Genomic DNA, 22,820 nt, shown 5'->3' on the forward strand with positions numbered 1-22,820 from the left:
TGTGTCACTCTTTTTGGAACTTTTCAAACAATTCCACTGATATAGAATGGCTGAAAGCTCTTTCACTCATCTTTCATTCTTTTCCATTCCCATATCCCACTCTATTCTCTATACTAAAGCCATAATGAATTATAATACTTACCTATTCAGTCCCTGTTGGATATCACCTCTTCTGGAAAGCTTCCTGTGACCTGGCCTAAGTGTACCTCCCATAGATCTTGTAATAACGTCTGCCACAGCACTTACTGTACTATATTGCAGTGGATGACTTACTTGTCAATCTTTCACTAGGCTATGCATTCCTTAAGCTGAAGCACAGTTTCTTATTAATGTTTACTTTCTAAGTGCCTAATGTAGTACCTGACACAAAGAAGAAAACCAAATGTTTATTGAGTGAGATTATAGATAGAAGAAACAGAAAATACTAGTCAACAGATTGCAACTATAATATAAGCATGAAGCTATGGCCTACACTAAAAGTGTTGTGAAGACTAGAGAAATCACTGAAGCAAAAACCAATTCATTAACCATGAACCAAAACACCCATTATGTACTAGCGACTACAGTAAGACATAGTTCTTGTTCTTAAATGGTTGACAATTTAGCAGAAAGGTTATGAAACAAAGCTATAAAATGTGATAAGGTCTAGAAAAATGACAAGAACAGTACTTTATAAGTCCCTAACATATAGCAATTAATTTTACTGGAGGTGTGAAAGGTAAGAAGGCTCTACAAAAGGTAGAAACCTTTCAGCTGAACCTTGCAGGCCAAGTAGGATTTTGCCAAGGAAAGAAGGGAAACAACAGTATGCCAAAGAGGGAACTGGATGAGAAATGCAAAAGTGCATGTACAAAGGTGCATAATGTATTCAAGAAATTAGAATATAAGCTATGCCTGTTTTAAGCTATGTTCCCAATATCTGAAGAGTGGCCAGTTTATAGTAGGTGGTCAGTAAATCTTAGCTTTATGAAAGAATTTACAAGTTTTTCAATGTGAATAGAAAGGGAAATATGTGATAAGACATGAAGCTGGCCAAATGATAAAGAACCTCAGTGCAAAGGGTCTCAGCTTAAAGTGGTAGACCACAGGGAGTCACTTAAAAGGTCTAAAGCAAGGCCATAATGCAACAAGAGTTGTGTTTCAGAAACAACTGTAATGAGTTTGTTTCAGAAACAACTGTAATGAGACAGTGTTTTTTATGAGCTAAGTAGGAAAACACAAGAAAAAGACAGAGTCATAAGATCTTACACCTTCCCTGAATATGAAAGAGAGAGAGAGAGAGAGAGAGAAAGAGAGAGAGAGAGAGAGAAAGGGTGGTGAGGGAGGGGGGAACCGCTTATAGATTAAATAATTTAAACTTTTGGTCAAGTTGATAGATTAATGCTGTGTTCCCTTCCTCCCATGACCGCATCAAAATTACAACTAAATTATAAGACAACCATCATCAAGAAGCACCTGAAGACTAGCTGAATACAAGTTCTATAACTAAGGATATAAAGCAGCAGCCACAAGAATGGTAAGAGGGGCAAAGATGCAGAACAAGCTGTTCACCCACAGTGTAGCAATGAAGAATCCAGAGGAGAAACCAAGATGGCGGCATAGGTAAACACCGGAGATTGCTGCCTCGCACAACCACTTCAAAAATACAACTAAAAGACGGAACGGACATCACCCAGAACCACAGGAAGGCTGGCTGAGTAGAAATTCTACAACTAGAAGGAAAGAGAAAAGCATACCGAGACTCAGAAGAGGTGCAGTGCGGAAGTAAAATACTAAAGTACAGAGGCGCACGTGGAGCGGGCTGGCGGCTGAGGGTGTGGTTGTCTTTTTCAATCGGGAGGGAGTCTCAGGCTCTGAGCTCCAGTTCCGGGTGAGTCTCTAGGGACCCAGACTCATACGGGAGAAGCGGGACTGTCTGGCTTTGGTTGGAACTTGAGGGCAGCTTTCTCTCAGAGGTACTTGCAGCAATTGCTAGGACACTGAAAAGCGGGGCCTCTGAAGGCAGGACTGAGAGCAGCCGTAACTGCTCACTCCGCCCGCCCTGTTGATCCCCTGGGACCCGCCCCGCCCAAGCCTTGCACGGAGGCCTTTGCTGGATAGCCTCAGGCAAAGGCTAGATTAGCACCTCCCTAGACCTACAGGACAGAAGTTCTCCCACTGCAGACACAGCTGATTCTCACAGCCAATTGGCCTGGAGGTGAATCCCTCCCAGTGTTACCTACAACAATCAAGGCTTAACTACAACAAGACTGTGCACAAAGACCACAGGGGGTGCACCAAGAGTGTCCTCCTCAGGTAATTGGGGAGGCTGAACCACTGGCCCCTAGAGGACACTTAGCACAGAAAACCACTTTATCAACACAAGGAAGCATAAAAAATGCGGAGACAAAGAAACAGGACACAAATGACAGAAATGGAGGAAAGCAAACTGCTGGATATAGAGTTCAAAACCACACTTTTAAGGTTTTTCAAGAACTGTCTAGAAGCCACCAATAAATTTAGTAAGACCCTCGAAAAGACTGGTGAAATCGCCAATAAATGTAGTGAGATCCTCAAGAAATCTAGTGAGACCCTTGATGTTGTGATAAAGGACCAACTAGAAATTAAGCATACACTGACTGAAATAAAGAATATTATACAGACTCCCAACAGCAGACCAGAGGATCGCAAGAATTAAGTCGAAGATTTGAAATACAAAGAAGCAAAAAACACCCAACCGGAAAAGCAAAATGAAAAAAGAATCCAAAAATACGAAGATAGTGTAAGGAGCCTCTGGGACAGCTTCAAGCGTACCAACATCCGAATTATAGGGGTGCCAAAAGAAGAGAGAGAGCAAGATATTGAAAAACCTATTTGAAGAAATAATGACAGAGAACTTCCCCTACCTGGTGAAAGAAATAGACTTACAAGTCCAGGAAGCGCAGAGAACCCCAAACAAAAGGAATCCAAAGAGGACCACACCAAGACACATCATAATTAAAATGCCACGAGCAAAAGACAAAGAGAGACTCTTAAAAGCAGCAAGAGAAAGAGACTCAATTACCTACAAGGGAATACCCATACGACTGTCAGCTGATTTCTCAACAGAAACTATGCAGGCCAGAAGGGAGTGACAAGAAATATTCAGAGTGATGAATGCCAAGAACGTACAACCAAGATGACTTTATCCAGCAAAGTTATCATTCAGAATTGAAGGTCAGATAAAGAGCTTCACAGATAAGGAAAAGCTAAAGGAATTCATCACCACTAAACCAGTATTATATGAAATGCTGAAAGGTATCCTTTAAGAAGAGGAAGAAGAAGAAGAAAGGTAAAGATACAAATTGTGAACAACAAACATGCATCTATCAACAAGTGAATCTAAGAATCAAGTGAATAAATAATCTGATGAACAGAATGAACTGGTGATTATAGAATCAGGGGCATAGAAAGGGAATGGACTGACTATTCTTGGGGAGAAAGGGGTGTGGGGGATGCGGGAAGAGACTGGACAAAAATCGTGCACATATGAATGAGGACAGTGGGTGGGAAGTGAGGGCGGAGGGTGGGGTGGGAACTAGGTGGAAGGGAGTTATGGGGGGAAAAAAGAGGAACAAATGTAATAATCTGAACAATGAAGATTTAATAAAAAAAAAAAAGAATCCAGAGAGCCGGGCCAGTGTGGCTCTAACCTGTGAACCAAGAGGTCATTGGTTTGCTTCCTGGTAAGGGCACACGCCCAGGTTGCAGGCTTGACCTCCAGTAGGGGCAAGCAAGAGGCAGTCGATCGATGTTTATCTCTCATTGCTGTTTCTATCTTTCTATCCCTCTCTCTAAAATAAAAAAAGAAAATAACATTACAAAATTTGGGATAAATATCTTGGCCACAGAGGTATCTGTGAGGGAGGAGCAAGGGGTACCAGCTCCACAGTGGCTTCCCCAGACCGGGGCACCAGTGCCTGGAAGTGAAGTCCCCATAACATCTGGCTGTGAAAACAAGCAGAGATTGCATCTGAGTGAGATGGACAGCTGCAGGAGACAGAGGTGTTCCTCTTGAGGAAGAAGGCCTGCCCCTGCTTGTTAGGGGTTTGTGGACAGACTCACTCACAGACTTACTAACTCTGGGATCCAGTGCAGGAATGGCAACTTGCACAGTGCCAGGAACAGACATGTAGGAATTGAATTGACTAGCTTGGGCTGAAAGAGCAGGGGTTGAAACTACTCTCTCTGGAGATGGAAATGCTGGTGGGTTCTACTGCTCCTTTGTTAGGCCTTGCCTCCCACCCAGGTGGCAGGTGCAGGTGGGTGCCAAATCTGAGCTCTCCATTATCACTGTTTACCCTGCCCTGGTGATTCCCTTAGATCTCATCCCACCCAAGCAACGGGCTGAGCCACTTCCAGTGGCTTTTCCACACAAGTGGCCTGCCTTGGCTCAAGTTGCACTTTCATAATAGCTATCAAAGGTCCACAAACCCCTAACAAGCAGGGGCAGGCCTTGGCATGACCCATATCTCTTGCTAAGTGGCCCCAAGCCTGGCACAAAAAGCAACCAGTCTCAACTTGCACTGCAACTCCCATCAGGTGGCCCAAAGCCTGGCATAAGCTACAACCAAGGTTGGCCTGGAATGTAGCTTCAAATAAGTAGCCACAAACCCAGCACAAGAGGTGGCTAGCCTCAACTCAAATTGTGGGACCAAAGAGTCCCAAGCCCAGCATTAGTGGCAGCTCACCTCAATTCACAGAACAGCCTCTCTCAGCAGCCTCCAAGCCCACCACACATCATCATTCCCAGGTGGCCCCAAGCTGGGTTCAAACAGAAGCTGGAAGTGACCTGCAATGGAGCCCCTCCAAGAGCCAACACACCTGGTGGCTGGCTTCCTACCACACCAGAGCACCATCCAACCAGCTCCTAAGATGAAAAACTGGAAGGGCAGACTGAGCTGGCACCAGAGTCCCACTAAAGCAACTCCCACTCGGTGGGGTCAGCCCCCTCACAACAGCTTTTCTGCTGCAGTCATGGCCAGCCCTCACATCTAGTCAGGCTTAGGGTCAATCCCACCCACTAACATGCCAACGGCAATCAAGGCTCAACTACAATAGGAGGGCAAACACAACTAGGGACACATCTGGAGTACCCAGCTCCGGTGAACAAGTAGACTGCTCCAATGGGCCTCACAGGACACCTACCACATAAGGCCACCTTGCCAAGACTGGGAGACCCAGCAGATCTACTTAATACAAAACAAACACAGGGAGTCAGCCAAAATAAGGAGAAGAAACATGTTCCAAACGAAAGACTAGAACAATACTCCAAAAAAGAACTCACCAAAATGGAGATGAACAAACTACCACATATAGAGTTCAAAGTGCTATTTATAAGGATTCTCAATAACTTAGGGTAAGAACAGATGAATTCAGTGAGAACCACATTGGAGATAGAAACCATAAGAAAGAATCAGTCAGAAATGAATACTATAACTGAAATAAAAAATACATTAGAGGGAATCAACAGGTTAGATGAAAAAGAGGATCAAAGCAGTGAACTGAAAGACAAGGTAGCAGAAAACATCCAATAGATACAGCAAAAAAATATGTGGGTAGTTTAAGGGACCTCTGGGACAACATAAAGCACACCAACATTTGAAACATATGTGTACTAAAAGGAGAAGTGAGAGCAAGGATTTGAGAACCTATGTAAAGAAAGGACTGAAAACTTCCTTAATGTGGTGAAGAACACAGACATACAAGTCCAGCAAGCACATAGTTCTAAGCAAGATGAACTCGAAGAGGCCCACACCAAGACACATCATAATTAATAACCAAAGGTTAAAGAGAGAGAGAATCTTAAAAGTAGCTAGAGTAGCCGAAACCGGTTTGGCTCAGTGGATAGAGCGTCGGCTTGCGGACTGAAAGGTCCCAGGTTCGATTCTGGTTAAGGGCATGTACCTGGGTTGCGGGCACATCCCCAGTAGGAGATGTGCAGGAGGCAGCTGATCGATGTTTCTCTCTCATCGATGTTTCTGACTCTCTATCTCTCTCCCTTCCTCTCTGTAAAAAATCAATAAAATATATTAAAAAAAAAAAAAAAAAAAAAAAAAAAAAGTAGCTAGAGTAAAGCAGTTAAGTGCAAAGGGACTCTCATCAGAATATCAATTGATTTTCAACAGAAACTTGGCAGGCCAGTCAGGAGAGGCATAAAATATTCAAAGTGATAAGCAAAGATCTACAATACAGATTACTCTCCCTAGCAAAGTTATCATTTAGAATTGAAGGAGTGATAGGAGTCTCCCAGACAAGAAAAAGCTAAAGGAGTTTATCTCCACTAAATCAATATTATATAGGAAATATTAAAGGACTGCTTGCAGTAGAAAGAAAATTTCAAAAATATGAATAACATGCCCTGGCCTGTGTGGCTCAGTTGGTTGGGCGTCGCCCCAGGCACCAGTGGTTGCTGGTACAACTCCCAATCAGGGCATATGCCTCGGTTGCAGACTCGATCCCCACTGGGGGGGCATGCAGGAGGCAGCCAGCATATGTGTCGTTTTCACATCAGTGTTTCTCTCTCTCCCTTTCTCTCTCCTCTCTAAAAATCAATGTAAAATTTTTTTAAGTAATGACTCAATAAACTACAAGACTGCCTGGCCAGTTTGTCTCAGTGGTTGGGAGTCAACTTATGAACCAGGAGGTCATGATTCACTTTCGGTCAGGGAACATGTCTGGGTTAAGGGCTCAATCCCCAGTAGGGGGCATGCAGGAGGCAATTGACCAATGATTTTCTCATTATTGATGTTTCTATCTCTCTCGCTCCCTCTCCCTTCCTCTCTGAAATCAATAAAAAATGTATTTAAAAAAATTGTGAAACTAGTACAAAGGTTAAAAGGGGGAAAATCGTGTGTAATTACTACAATAAATTAAGGAATACATGTATACACAAAAGAACTTAAAATAATGTCAAAAACTTAAACATGGGGGATGTGAGTAAAAATTGTAGTGATTTCAGAATATGTTCGAACTTAAATGACCATTAAGTTAAAATAGACTGCTATAAATTTAATTTGGTATAGATGAAGCATAAGGTAACCACAAACCAAAAATCTATAAGAGACACAAGAAATAGAGAGAAAGGTAGCCAAACACAGCACTATAAAAAGGCATCAACAAACAAGAGAAGAGAGTAAGAGAATAACAAAGAAAAAGAAAACTACAAAAGTAACCAGAAAACAATAAAATGAGAATAAGTAAATGCTTATCAATAATCAAAATATAAAAGGCTTAAATACTCCAATCAAAAGACATAGGCTGCCCTAGCCAATTTGGCTCAGTGGATCGAGAATCTGCCTGCAGACTGAAGGGTCCCAGGTTCGATCCTGCTCAAGGGCATATACCTCAGTTGTAGGCTCAATTTCCGGTGTCGGCTGTAGAGGAGGCAGCCAATCGATGATGTTCCTCTCTCATCAATGTTTCTATCTCTCTCTCCCTCTCTCCCTCACTCTCTTTCTAAAAAAACAAATAAATAAAAACATATTTAAAAAAAAAAAACACATAGGCTGACTGAATGGATTAACAAACAAGACCCATACATATGCTGCCTATAAGAGACCCACTTCAGATTAAAATATTACACACAGCCTAGCTGGTTTGGCTCAGTGGATAGAGTGTTGGCCTGCGGATCAAAGGGTCCTGGCTTCGATTCTGGTCAAGGGCACGTACTTGGTTGCAGGCTCCTCCCTGGCCCAGACCCTGGTTGGGGCTTATGCAGGAGGCAACCAATCGATGTGTTTCTCTCACATCGATATTTCTCTCTGTCTTTCCTTCTCTTGTACTCTCCTCAAAAATCAATGGAAAAATATCCTCAGGTAAGGAGAGGAGGAGGAGGAGGAGGGGGAGGAGGAGGAGGGGGAGGAGGAGGAGGAGGGGAAATTACACACAGACTGAAAGTAAAAGGTTGAAAAAACATGTCATGCAAACTGAAATAAAAAAAAAAAAAAGCTGGGACAGCAATACTTATATCAGACAAAACAGAATTTAAAACAAGGGACATAGCCAATAAAGAAGGGTATTTTATAATGATAAAGGGATCAATCCAAAAAGAGCATATAATGCTTGCAAACACCTATGCACACAATATAGGAGCATCTAAACATATAAAGCAAATATTGACAGATATAAGGAAGAGATCAACATATCAAAGTCAGAGTTAGAAAATCAGTAAGAAAACAGTAGACTTAAATGACATATTAGACCAGATGGATATCTATAATAATAAAAGCACAATATGCTAATTAGTCCAGACAGCCAAACGACCTTCTGGACATCATTCTGACATCCTTCCGGATGAAGCCCTGGCGGTGGGGGTTGAGGCAGAGGCGGTCAGGGGCGATCAGGCAGGCAGGTGAGCAGTTAGGGGCATCAGACACGTAGGCAGAGTGGTTAGGAGTGATCAGGCAGGCAGGCAGGCTGATGAACGGTTAGGAGCCAGCAGTCCTGGATTGCGGGATAGGGATTGGGCCTAAACCAGCAGTCAGACATCCCCCAAGGGGTTCTGGATTGTGAGAGGGTGCAGGCCGGGCTGAGGGCCCCCTCCCCAACCCCTGTGCACTAATTTTGTGCACCAGGCCTCTAGTAAATTATAATAATGCTAGAGGCCCGGTGCACAAAAATTTGTGCACTCGGGGGGTCCCTCAGCCCGGCCTGTGTCCTCTCGCAGTCTGGGACCCCTCGGGGGATGACCACCTGCTGGCTTAGGCCCGCTCCCCCGGGGATTGGGCCTAAGCTGGCAATCAGACATCCCTCTGGCAGCCCGGGAGCCCTTGGGGGATGTCCACTTGCCAGCGGGGAGCAGGCCTAAGTTGCAGTCTGACATCCTTAGTGCTGCTGAGGAGGCGGGAGAGGTTCCCACCACCACCGCTGTACTGGCAGCCATCAGCCTGGCTTGTGGCTGAGCAGAGCTCCCCCTGTGGGAGCGCACTGACCACCAGGGGGCAGCTCCTGCATTGAGCGTCTACCCCCTGGTGGTCAGTGTGTGTCATAGTGACCAATCATTCCCAGTCATTCTGCTAGGGTCAGTTTGCATATTACCCTTTTATTATATAGGATAGAGGCCTGGTGCATGGGTGGGGGCCGGCTGGTTTGCCCTTCAGGGTGGGGGTCCCCACTGGGGTGACACTGGCATGCCTGGCCAGCGTGGGTGAGGGGCTGATGGCTGTTTGCAGGCTGGTCAAGCCACCCCCCAGTGGGGACCCTCACCCCATGGAGGTTTGGCCAGCCTGGGTGAGGAGCTGATGGCTGTTTTCAGGCTGGCCAAGCCTCCCCGGCAATGGAAGCTCCAAGCCTCTCCTTTTTTTCTTTTTTTTTTTCTGGGATTTATTTACCTTCTATAATTGAAACTTTGTTGCCTGGAGTGGAGCTCAGAGCGGGCCAGGGCTTGGCTTCCTCCATTGCTAGGAGCAACCCAAGGCTCCAGCTCCATGACAGCTGGCTGAAAGCAGGTATCTGGGGTTTATTTATCTTCTATAATTGAAACTTTGTTGCTTTGAGTGGAGCTCAGAGCCAGCCACGGCCGGGAATCTTGGCTTCCTTCATCATTGGGGCAACCAAGCCTCCTGCTCGCTCCAGCTCCATGGCTGCCGGCCACCATCTTGGTTGAGTTAATTTGCATATAGTCACTCTGACTGGCTGGTGGGCGTGGCTTAAAGCATAGCAAAGGTACGGTCAATTTGCATGTTTGTCTTTTATTAGTGTAGATTAGAACATTTCACTCCAAATCAGCAGAATACATTCTTTTCTTTTTAAAATATGTTTTAATCGATTTTAGAGAGAGGGGAAGGAACAGGAATAGAGAAATAGAAACATCGATGAAAGAGAAACACTGATCAACTGCCTCCTAGACAGCCTCTACTGGGGATCCACCCCACAACCCAGGCATGTGCCCTGACCAGGAATTGAACTGGTGACCTCTTGGTTCATTGGTCGATGCTCAACCACTGAGCAACCCCGGCCAGGCTACACATTCTTTTCAAGTGCACAGGAATGAGCACATGCTAGGCCACAAAACAATTCTCAATCAATTAAAAAGGATCAAACTCATATCATTTATCTTCTCCAATCCAATGGTATACTAGAAATTAATTCTAAGAACACTGAAAAACATAAACACTTGGAGGCTAAACAACACACTACCAAACAATATATGGGTTAACAACGAGCTCAAGGGAGATATTTTGAGTCAAATGGAAACAAATACATAATGACCCAAAATCTATGAACACAGTCAAAGTAGTTGTAAGAGGGAAACTCACAGCAATATAGGCCTACCTCAGGAAACATGAAAAATCTAAAATAAACAATTTAACCTGAAGGAACTAGAAAAAGAAGGACAAACAAAGCCCAAACTGAATAGAAGGAGAGAAATAATAAAGATTAGAGTGGAAATAATAGAATCAAAAATTACAAAATATCAATAAAACCAAGTGCTGGTTCTTTGAAGAGATAAACAAAATTGATAAACTTTCAACCAAACTCATGAAGAAAAAAAGAGAGGACCCAAATAAAACCAGGAAAGAAAGAGAAGTACCAACTGATACCACAGAAATACAAAATATTTTAAGAAAATACTACCAACAAGTATATGACAACAAACTGGAAAAACTGAAGAAATAGATAAATTCCTAGAAAAATAGAATCTTCCACCTTAGCTGGGTGGCTAAATTGGTTGGAGCATCATCCTGTACACCAAAAAGGTTACAGGTTTGATTCCTAGTTGGAATGTGTACAAGACACAACCAAATGATATTTCTCTCTCTCCTTGATGATTCTCTCTCTCCCCTCCTCCTCCTTCCCTCTCTTTCTGAAGTCAATTTATATCCATCCTCAGGTGAGGATTAAAAAAAAAAGAAACATATAATCTTCCAAGGCTGAATCAGGAAGAAAAAGAAAATCTGAACAGACTGGTAACTACTAATGAAATCCAATCAGCAAGAAAAAATTCCCAACAAAGGCCTGGATAAGATGGCTTCCCAAGTGAATTTTACCAAACATTCAAAGATTCAATACCTACCCTTCTCAGACTATTACAAAAAATTGAAGAGGAGGGAAAGCTCCCTAACACATTATACCAGGCCAGTATTATCCTGATAACAAAACCAAACTAAGATATTACAAAAAAAAAGAAAAGAAAATTATAGGCCAATATCTCAGTTGAACATAGATACAAAAAATTACTCACTAAAAAATTAGCAAACTCGCCCTGACCGGTTTGGCTCAGTGGATAGAGCATCGGCCTGCGGACTCAAGGGTCCCGGGTTCGATTCTGGTCAGGGGCGTGTGCCTTGGTTGCGGGAGCATCCCCAGTGGGGAGTGTGCTGGGGGCAGATGATCGATGTTTCTCTCTCATCAATGTTTCTGGCTCTCTATCCCTCTCCCTTCCTCTCTGTGGAAAATCAATAAAATATATATTTTAAAAAAAAAATTAGCAAACTAAATTGAGCAATAATTAAAAAAATAATATACTATGATCAAGTGGGATTTATTCCCAGGATGCAAATCTGGTTCAATATCTACAAATCAATGTGATACATGACATAAAAAATGAAGTATAAAAATCATATGATCATATAAATAGATGCAGAAAAAGCATTTGACAAAATACATTATCCATTGATGGTAAAAACTCAGCAAAGTGAAGATAGAAGGAACACACTCAACAGTATAAAGGCCATATTTGACAACCTACAGCTAACATCATACTCAATGGTAAAGAGGAAAGCTTTTTTTCTAAGATCAGGAACAAGACAAGCGCTGGCTGGTGTGGCTCAGTTGACTGGTCATCATCCTGTGCACCACGAGGTTGCCGTTTTCATTTTCAGTCAAGGGCACATGCCCAGTTGCGGGCTCAATCCTTGGTCAGAGGTGTGCAGGAGGCAGCCCATCAATATTGTGCTCTCACAGTGATGTTTCTCTCTCTCAAAATCAATAAACTATTCTGAAAAAAAAAAAAAAATCAGGAACAAGCCAAGATTGTCCATTTAGCATACCATTGGAGATCCTAGCCACAGCAATCAGACAAGAAATAAAATGCACCTGAATTGGAAAGTAAGAATTAAACTGTATTAAATTGTTTGAGATTTTTTTTTGTTTTTGAGGATTTTTGCAGCCATGTTCAAGAGTGATATTGGCCTATACCAGGGGTTCTCAAACTACGGCCCGTGGGCCACATGCAATTACAAATATTGTATTTGTTCCTGTTTTGTTTTTTTTACTTCAAAATAAGATATGTGCAGTGTGCATAGGTATTTGTTCATAGTTTGTTTGTTTTTTAACTATAGTCTGGCCCTCCAATGGTCTGAGGGACAGTGAACTGCCCCCCTGTTTAAAAAGTTTGAGGACCCCTGATCTATACTTTTCTTTTTTAAAAATGTCTTTGTCTGGCCCAGCCAGAGTGGCTTAGTGGTTGAACGTTGATCTATGAACCAGGAGATCATGGTTTGAATCCTGGTCTGGGCACATGCCCAGGTTGCGGGCTCGATCCCCAGTTGGGGACATGCAGGAGGCAGCCAATCAATGATTCTCATATTTTATTTTATTTTATTATTTTATTTTATTTTTATAAGGAGGTCAGCTATAGTAGGACAGAGCATGCTGTGGGGAGTGCTCAGAATAGAGTTTTGAAATGTATGATAGGGTTAGATACTGAAGTATTTTGTAAGCCAGTCCATGGTCTCTCTCATCATTGATGTTTCTATCTCTCTCTCCCTCTCCATTCCTCTCTGAAATCAATAAAAATATACTGGGAAAAAAGTCTTTGTCTGATTTTGATATCAGGGTAATATTTGCCTCGTAAAATGAGGTAGGGAGGGTTCCCTTCTCTTCAATTTTGTGAAATAGTTTGAGGAGAATAGGTATTAAATCTTCTTTGAATGTTTGGTAAAATTCACTTGTATGCCATTATTTGCAGATGACATACTACATAGAAAACCATAAAGAATCCACTAAAAACCTATAAGAACTAATAAATGATTCAATAAAGTAGCATAGTACAAAATTTAAAAACTGGTGTATTTTTGTACACCAATAATGAACTACTGAAAGAGAAATTAAGAAAATAAACCAATTTACAATTGCATGAAAAAGAATAAAATACCTAGGAGTGCCTGAACCGGTTTGGCTCAGTGGATAGAGCGTCAGCCTGCGGACTCCAGGGTCCCAGGTTCAGTTTTGGTCAAGGGCATGTACCTTGGTTGCGGGCACATCCCCAGTGGGGAGTGTGCAGGAGGCAGCTGATCCATGTTTCTCTCTCATGGATGTTTCTAACTCTCTATCCCTCTCCCTTCCTCTCTGTAAAAAATCAATAAAATGTATTTTAAAAAAATACCTAGGAGTAAATTTAACCAAGGAGGTAAAAGATCTATATTTGGAAAATTGTAAGGCACTGGAAGAAATTGAAGAAAATACAAATAAATAGAAGGATATATGGTGCTCATAACAGGAATATTACATATTGTTAAAATGTCCATACTACCCAAAACAATTTACATATTCAATGCAATCCTGATCAAAATACCAATAGCATTTTTTACAGAACTAGAACAAATAATATTAAAGTTTATTTGGAACCAGAAAAGACCACAAATATCCAAAGCTATCTTGAAAAAAAAAAAAAACAAACACCAAAGTTGGAAGTATCACACTACCTGATATCAAACTATACTACAAGGCTAATAGAATAATCAAAATAACATGGTACTAACATAAAAACAGACACAAAAATCAAGGGAACAGAACAGAGAACCCAGAAATGAACCCATGCCTATATGGTCAATTAATCTGTGACAAAGGAGGAAAGAATATACAATGGGGAAAGACAGTCTCTTCAATAAATGGTACAGGGAAAACTTGATAGATACATGCAAAAGAATGAAGCTGGACCACTTTCATATACCATCTACAAGATGGATTAAGCAGTGGTTCTCAACCTTCCTAATGCCATGACCCTTTAACACAGTTCCTCATGCTGTGGTGACCCCAATTTCATTGTTACAAATTGAAAATAATTAAAGCATAGTGATTAATCACAAAAACAATATGTAATTATATATGTGTTTTCCGATGGTCTTAGGCGACCCCTGTGAAAGGGACATTCGGCTCCCAAAGGGGTCTCGACCCACAGGTTGAGAACCGCTGGATTAAAGACTTAAATGTAAATCCACAAATAACTAAAAACTCGCAGTAAACTCTTCAACATTGCTCTTAGTGATATTGCCTTGGATATGTCCCCTCAGGCAAGGAGAACAAAAGAAAAAATAAACAAATAGGACTACATCAAACTAAGCAGGTTCTGCAGTGAAGGGAACCATCAACAAAATGAAAAGACAATCTACTGAATGGAAGAAGATATTTGCCAATGATACATCCAATAAGGGGCTAATATCCAAAATACATACGGATATTATGTACAATATATATACAAATACAACTTCACACACACACACACACACACACAGATCTGATTAATAAATGGACAGAGGACCTGAATAGACATATCTCCAAAGGACAATATAAAAGATGCTCAACATCACTAATCATTAGGAAAATGCAATTTAAAACCACAATGAGCTATCACCTCACACTTGTCAGAATGGCTATCATTAATAAATCCACAAATAACAAGTGTTGGGGAGGATGTGGAGGAAAGGGAACCTTTGTGCATTGCTAGTGGGATTGTAAATTGGTGCAGCCACTGTGGAAAACAGTATGGAGGTTCCTCAAGAAATTAAAAAAATAGAACTATCACATAACCCAGCAATTTCACTTCTAGGTAGTTAGCTGAAAAAATCCAAAACACTAATTCAAAAAGCTATATATATCCCTATGTTTGTTGAAGCATTATTTACAACAAAATAAGGAAGCAACCTAAGTGTCCATAAACAGTGAAATGAATAAAGATGTGGCACATATATACAATGGAATATTACTTAGCCATAAAAAAGAATGAAATGCTGCCATTTGCAACAACATGGTTGGACCTAGAGGGTATTATGTTAAGTGAAATAAGTCAGACAGAGAAAGACAAATATCAAATAATTTCATTTACATGTGAAATCTAAAAAATAAACAAGCAAAACAAAACAGAAACAAGCTCATAGATATAGAGAACAAATTGATGGTTGCTAGTCCTAGCCAGTGTGGGTCAGTGGGTTGGGCGTCGTCCTGTGCACCAGAAGGCTGCTGGTTCAATTCCTGGTTAGGGCACATGCCCGGGGTTGCTGGCTTGATCCATGGCAGGGGGGGTGTGCAGGAGGCAGCCTACCGATGTATCACTCTCACATCTATGTTTCTCTCTCCCTCTCTCTTCTCTCTCTAAAAATGAATTTAAAAATCTTGAAAAAAAAATTGATGGTTGCTAGATGTAAGGAAAGTTGGAGAAATGGGTGAAAAAAGGGAAGGGATTAAGATGTGCAAATTGCCAGTTACAAAAACAGTCATAGAGATAGGTTTATCAAATGAGATAAATCAGTGGAAAGAGAGATGCAAACAAAACATCACAGATTAAGCAAAGTCCTAAAGGGGATGGATAACAAAAAAGACAAATGGTAATATTTCTAAAACTATGAATAAGCGAAGCTACAAAAAACTGGTGTGAAGGTAATTTGAGAGTTTATATTTAAGGGATCCTATTTTTCACTGATAGAAGAGGTCTGCAGCTGAATATGAGAGGGTGGGATTGTAAATTGGTGCAGCCACTATGGTAAACAGTATGGTGCTGCTTCTTTTCTTTTTAAATATATTTTATTGATTTTTTTACAGAGAGGAAGGGAGAGGGATAGAGAGTTAGAAACATCGATGAGAAAGAAACATCGATCAATTGCCTTCTGCACACCCCCTACTGGGGATGTGCCCGAAACCAAGGTACATGCCCTTGACCGGAATTGAACCTGGGACCCTTGAGTCCGCAGGCCGATGCCCTATCCACTGAGCCAAACCGGTTAGGGCGATGGTGCTGCTTCTTGAGGAGATCCAGTAACACTAACATTGGTTTGAATTTCTAAGTTCATTTCAAGTGATAGTGGGGAAATACAATTCAGGAGCAAAATGAATCCCAGGAGAAGCCAATCTGAGATAAAATTGGGAAAACTGCTGACAAGAATGGGGAAAGAAAGCAAATAGCCCAGCCAGCACTGACCTATGAACCAGGAGGTCAGAGTTTGATTTCCCCATCAGGCAACATGCCTGGGTTGTGGACTCAATCCCATGTGGGGCATGCAGGAAGCAGCCAATCAATGATTCTCTCTCATCACTAATGTTTCTATCTCTTTCTCCCTCTCCCTTCCTCTCTGAAATCAATAAAAATATATTTAAAAAAAGAAAAGAAAGCGAAGAATAAAAAGCGTATCAAGTAGAATTGAGCAGTGTGAGAATAGAAATAAGCTTTAGCCATGGCTGATATGTTTCTCTCAGCCGATAGATGTTTCTCTCTCTCCTTCCTTCCTCTCTCTCTAAAATCAATAAAAACATATAAAAAGCCCTGACCAGTTTGGCTCAGTGGACAGAGCGTCAGCCTGTGGACTGAAGGGTCCCGGGTTCGATTCGGGTCAAGGGCATATGCCTGGGTTGCAGGCTTGGTCCCCAACAGGGGGCCTGCAGGAGGCAGCAGATCAATGATTCTCTCTCATCATTGATGTTTCTATCTCTCCCTCCTTCTCCCTTCCTCTCTGAAATCAATAAAAATATATTTTTTAAAAAACACATTAAAAAAAAGAGCAAAAGATTAAAAAAAGAAATAAGCTTTCGTGGAGCCAATATGTGTGATTATACAATATTCTCAGCTAGATTGTTCAGGCCAGAGTTTATAAACTGTGAAGACAAATGATTGGGCTGTTTTGGGTTTGAAGGTTGTTGTGAAGATCATAACAATGATCATAAAATCCCACTGAGTAAGGAAGGCAGTGATACCAAAAGATGGATATTTCAAAGGAAGAACTGCATTTAATGACTAAATCGATATGGAATCTGATGAAGAAAAACAAAGAATTAAACAAGATTCCTGATTATCTGTAAAAATGACAGACTAATGATCAAAACAGAGTTCTTGGAGAGAGAATAGGCTATAGAGATGATTACTCAAAAATTTATTGTAAGATTTAGATTGAAAAAGCTTTTTAGAACAATCCTGTCATTTTTAAAAGGAACAGTAATAAAGTAAGTCCCAGAGAAGTTAGGTGACTTTGCTGAAGTCTTAAGACACTAAACAGAGGCTAGAAACGACGTTAAACTCCACGCTGTTCTAGTACACCACAGAACCTCACTAATATCTGGAGCTTGACATGTTGGCAGGAAATATAAATGGTGCTGCTTCTTGAGGACATTCAGTAACACAAAAATTGGTTTGAATTTCTAAGTTCATTTCAGGTGATAGTGGGGAAATATGATTCAGGAACAAAAGGAATCCCAGGAGAAGCCAATCTGAGATACAATATTTGCTCTGGTAACCCACATAGAGAGAATCAAGAGTTGGATGTAGAATGATATAAGCACTTCAAATATTCTAATGCAAGCACACCATATGCTTAAAAATCCTTTCAATTTTATTTGGTAATACAGACAGGACATATAAATTATTATGGCTTTAAACATTAAGAAGAGCTTTGCTTACTTAAGGTTCTTTTTATTTTACACATATGAAATACTGAAATCTAATTAAGTCTCTTTTAAGGGACTAGATATTTGCCTTACCTTTACTACCTTGTAGTCACACAAGTATTCCACCTCATAATTGTTTAGATTCCTTTTGGTGATTCCAATCGATTTACATGTGAGCTTTTCTTTTCTACATACTTCCTGAAGAGTATCAAGTGAAACTAGGCAAGGCACACACCAAGCTACAATAAGAAAATAGAACTCTTTACTAATGAAATAGCTACTGAATTAAAACAAAAAAGGAAAAGGAAAAACTTAAGATTTCTATATCCCCACCCTTCTACTGGCAATTTTACAGGACTAAAAATTCATATGACAAGAAACCACTTTTGTGTCTTCAAGACAAAGGTAAGCATTAAAGAACTATTTTGGTAAATTGGTCTTCTTGGACTTTTTCATGTCCTACTATGTTTAACTGATGTCAATTAATTTCTACTGAGCCACCTGAACAAAATATTTCATGTCCGTAAGCTTTCTTAAGATTACATATAGATGCAAAGGTCAAAAGGGGTAATGTTTTTTACTTTTCCATTATAGTCTACATAGAATATAACTACTGCTTTAATAAAATGTAAATGGCTAGGGCATTCTTACTGTTAGAAATATATCCTAAAATAACCTTATAATTTGTTAAAATTTTAAAAAGTAACTTTTCCCCCTTTCTCTTAGTTGGATAAGAAGTGAAATCTAACTGAAATATAGTTCTATGTGACATGATCATACATCATATGCCCTTTTTCCAGTTTGCAATGTTGCATGAAATTTTAACTCCACTTATTTTGCCCATGCTTCAAAGTTATTATTAAGGGAAATAAACCCCAGTTATAATAACATAATGGAAGGTATACTGATTTTTGTCATACTCATTTCCTGCATTTGTTTTTTAAAGCCAAGAATTACAAAACAGAGTATTCAATTTACATCACCCATACACCAAGCTTGAAGAAAATCAGACACCACTCAATCAATCTTACAGCAGCCAATACCTAATTGTGCTGCAGCAGATTTTACCCTAAAATTTCTGCTCCCATATTGCTAGTAAAATATGCTAACACAAACTGATGTTTAGACATCTGCGATAAACCTGGTTTCATGGCTGGTGGTTTGGTAAGCACTAGAGAAGATCAAAGGCCCTCTGCTCCAGCCTTTGCTAGGCTCCTTAGTGTATGACTTTAGCGAGATTTTCACTGTTCTGGGTTTCAGATGCACTGGGTTGGAGTAAATTCCAGGGTTGGAGTAAACTGGGGTTATGAAACAACATCTGTAAGTAAACTCAAGCGCTACTCGGTAGCTCTCCAAGGTAGCTGTGACAACTTTTGTGTTTTGAGGTCATTTAGCGAGACCACAGCCGATCTTGCTTTATCCAGTTTTCACCCTCCACTCACACAGGGATTCACGGTAAGAAACCCCGAAGCAGGATTTCTATCTCCACCCTACTGTCCCACAGAGGGCTCATAATGTTACATCAAGAAAGCGAAAGATATTGTGTGTGTGAGTGTGTGTGTGTGTGTGTGTGTGTGTAAGAGAAAGATACTTAAAAAAATGGGGGGGGGGAGAGGTTGCTTGCTTTGGGGTGGTGTTGGGGTAGAAGAGTAGCAGAAGAGAAAAGAACCCTTAAATCCTTTCCTTTAATTAAAAAACCTTCAGGCTGTTTTGTGTAAAGTTAACCTCATTATGCTGACCACATGCAAAAGCGGTATCCTAGAGTCTAGGATATCTACCCCAGGTGACTTGTCTGCTGTTGATACCATTTTTATCTAGTTGAAGCAACAAGATTCACGACACAACCTTCGATGGAAATGCTATTGAGTTAAAACAAACAAAAAATCACAAACAAAAAAAAGGAGCATAAACACTCTTGGTAACAATTTTGATTAACGTAGGAAAAAAATTCATGTGCAAGATTAAACATTTCATTACCACCACACAAAAAAAAACAAAAAAACAAAAAACAGCTCAGTAGCTCACAGTAATCTCTATGGAAGAAAAATTGGCGGATCGAGATTTCATAATGTACGCGGAGAGGAACAGTCCTGGAAAACGCCTTTAGATTCTAGAATGCAACCAAAGTTCCAGTCTTTCAAGCGCGCACAAGAACACACACACGGTCGGCACCTAGCGCCCCGGCGCCCACGCCAACCACTCCAGCCCGGCGGGCACGAAGGGAGCCCGGCTGCGGGGCCCGCCCCCAGCGCCCACTTACGGGGTCCCTCCGACGAGGCGCGTGCCCTCCCGGGGAGGCCGAGCTGGGATGTGCCCTCGCTCAGCCCCTTCCTTAGCGGCCATACTCCGGCCGGTTCCTTTCTTTCCTCGGACACTGAGGTCACACGTACACCCCCGGGTTCCCCACTCCCCCGTGAAAAGTCAGCCCGAACACTACACGTCCCGCTCAAACCACCACAAAGAAGCCAAGCCGCACGCGCGGCCACGGAACCCGAGCCCCTGGGAACCAGCCGGAGCTGCGCGGCCGCCCGAATACCTCCACACGGCCGCGGGCGGGAGGGGCCGGCCGGCGGCGGGCGCGCAGGCCGGGGCGGCGGGGGAGGCTCCGGGGAGCGAGCTGGCCGAGGCGCGAGAAGGGTCAGGGGCCAGGGGCAGGGGCAGGGTGAAGCCCGGGTGTCGGCACGGCGGGAGGCGGCGCCGCGCGGGGCCGGCCCGCGCGTCCCGCACGCTTCCCGGCGCGGGGGGTTGGCCAGCAGAAGGGGGCATATGAGGGGCGCCGCTCTCTAGCCCTCACCTCCTCGCGCCTCGGCCCCGGCCGCCGCCATCTTGAGGAGCTTTCATTCAAACTGGCGCGGTCGGACGGGAGAGCGCCACTGGCCGGCACCCGCCCCCGCCCGCCTCGCGCGGTAGTTGGGGGCCGGGCTGAGGGGCTGGAACCCGTGAGGCGTGCTGACGTCAACGGAGGCCGACCCCGGCCGCAGGGCCGACCGCGCCTGCGCCCCAGACCGCCGGCCTGAGCGCGGGTGGGCGCCAGGGCCGCAGAGGGGCGGGCCCGCTGGGCGGGGCGAACCCCGCGGGCGGAGCGGGCGGTGCTGCCCTGGGTTGACAGCCGGCCGCCCCTGCTCGGCTGTCCATCGCCTGGTCAAGGAGCACGTCTGTCAGGCCTTCCACTCGCCTCATTTACTGTTACGTCGGCACTACATGTGCACTGTGCAGAAATAAAAACAAACGGAACTGTTTAGTACGTTCCCTTCCCATGCCCGTTGCTCAGCTACCTGAGCCCACTGGCTGTAAGTTTCTTCCCGTGTTACTCAGATCACAGGCTGCCAGATTGGCTGGACCTCGGGATCCCTTTTGGAAGGGTTTTGCTTTCTGGTCCCACTCGCAGTGATTGACTTAATCGACATGGGATGTGACCTGGACACTGGAAAAATTACAGCTCCCTGGGCGATTCTAGTGTGCAGCGGTTTGAAACAACCGTCTAGATCAGTGATTATCACACTTGAATGCACATAAGAATCGTCTGGGGATCTTATCAAATGCGAGATGGGGCTGGGGATCTGAGGCTCTGCGTTTTTGATGAGTTCCCATAGTGTGCCTGGTGATGCGTCTGGGTTGGGACCACACCTTTGTAGCAAAGCTGCACTGACACCGAAAATAATTTTATGCTTGGGGGCCACTACAACATGAGGAACTGTATTAAAGGGTCGCGGCATTAGGAAGGTTGAGAACCACTGTTCTAAGGGGTCTCTACCCCTCCCCACCCACATGCCTCCTGCATGCCCCACACTGGATCAAGCCCACAACCCGGGCATGTGCCCTGACTGGGAATCAAACCGATGCTCAACCACCAAACTGCGCCCGCCAGGCCCCACATCCCCACATGCATTCTTCACACCGCAGCCATGGTAATTGTTCTAAACCAGCATTTTTCAACCTTTTTTTTTTTTTTTTTAATCTCAAGACACACATACTAATTACTAAAATCTGACTAAAAATAGGTATAATTTTGATTCACACTGGAGGGCTATTGTGTTGGCTGTTGTCATTTAAAAATATATTTTTATTGACTTCAGAGAGAAAGAGAGAGGGAAAGAGAGATAGAAACATCAACGATGAGAATCACTGATGAGCTGCCTCCTGGCCGCGCCCCACTGGGGATGAGCCCAACCCTGGCATGTGCCCTTGACCGGAATTGAAACCGGGACCCTTCAGTCCACAGGCTCTATCCACTGAGCCAAATCGGCTAGGGCTCTCATTTTTTAATTTGACAATCTAAGGGAAAATGGGTCAGTATGAAGTAGAAATCTTAGAAGAGTAAACCTCAAAAACCTTGGTAGAAAGCAGTTTGTCATCTACCAAGAATTTTAAAAATACATTTATGTAAAAAGTTACAAAAATATTTTAAAGCATCTACATAAATTTTAAAATATTTTAAATAAACACAGGACATTAAAGGGATTAATGTTCATTTCTGTTTTGAAATAGTGTCTAGTCATTTAAAAAAATTTAGGAAGCCTTTAGTATCATGGGGCTTAATATGTTAAGCAAAACAAACAAGAAAAACCTATAAAATATACAGTTTTAAGTACGTAAGAAAAACTGTATAGGAAAATAAATGTGCTAGTAAATTATCTGGGGAGAATTTTTGTCATTTTTTAATTTGACAAGCTAAGGGAAAAGAGGTCAGTGCTCCTAACTAAATAGTCAGGTATTGTATGTTTTATTTTTTCTGAAAATCCAGTTTATTTCCAGGTTGTGGACAGATCCAGTCAGTGTGATCAGTTTTTCTGCTCATGTAATAATTTATCAAAATAAATTTTCCCACAACAACTCTTTTTCATCATCTCTGAAAATCCTGGTCTGACAACATACCCAAAATAAAGCTCTTGAAAACCTCCTCTTAAAATTTGGAAGAAAGTGTGGCAAGTCTTTCCTGCAAAAGTTATGGAAATACACATGGCTAAAGAGCAATTTAAGTTTTAAAAAGTGACTAGTACAACAGTTGAGCTCATAAAATTAATGTTTTAGTGCACTTTGCTCCAGTTTTAGCCAACATGCTACATTGTCTTTTTTGGGAGTGGGGATGCACAAAGTGGACTTGAGGATTTCCATTGTATGAAGAGATAGGACTCTGTAAGCAAAATAGTGTAAGCTGCTTTTTTCTTAAGAGCCGAACATTTTAAAACAGGAGCTTTGCAAAACAT

At 42.3% G+C, this 22,820-nt stretch overlaps 1 protein-coding gene across 2 annotated transcripts in view; it reads right to left on the minus strand.

Annotated features, from left to right (window-relative positions):
* SUV39H2 (SUV39H2 histone lysine methyltransferase) overlaps positions 1-20,537 on the minus strand; it is a 35,158-nt gene extending 14,621 nt beyond the window's left edge. Inside the window, exons 1-2 of one of the 2 annotated variants that reach the window (XM_070431996.1) lie at positions 20,408-20,537; positions 17,707-17,852 (exon numbers count right to left, since the gene is read on the minus strand). In XM_070431996.1, coding sequence (XP_070288097.1) covers positions 17,707-17,852; positions 20,408-20,438 — 177 coding nt within the window. In that variant the 5' untranslated portion in view covers positions 20,439-20,537. The remainder of the gene's footprint in view (positions 1-17,706; positions 17,853-20,407) is intronic. The other variant, XM_070432006.1, reaches the window with a different exon arrangement.
* Positions 20,538-22,820: the final 2,283 nt, after the last annotated feature.

This window comes from Myotis yumanensis, unplaced genomic scaffold, assembly GCF_028538775.1.
Source record: "Myotis yumanensis isolate MYYU_CA2020_CCGP unplaced genomic scaffold, mMyoYum1.0.hap1 SCAF_1, whole genome shotgun sequence".
Classification (NCBI taxonomy): domain Eukaryota; kingdom Metazoa; phylum Chordata; class Mammalia; order Chiroptera; family Vespertilionidae; genus Myotis; species Myotis yumanensis.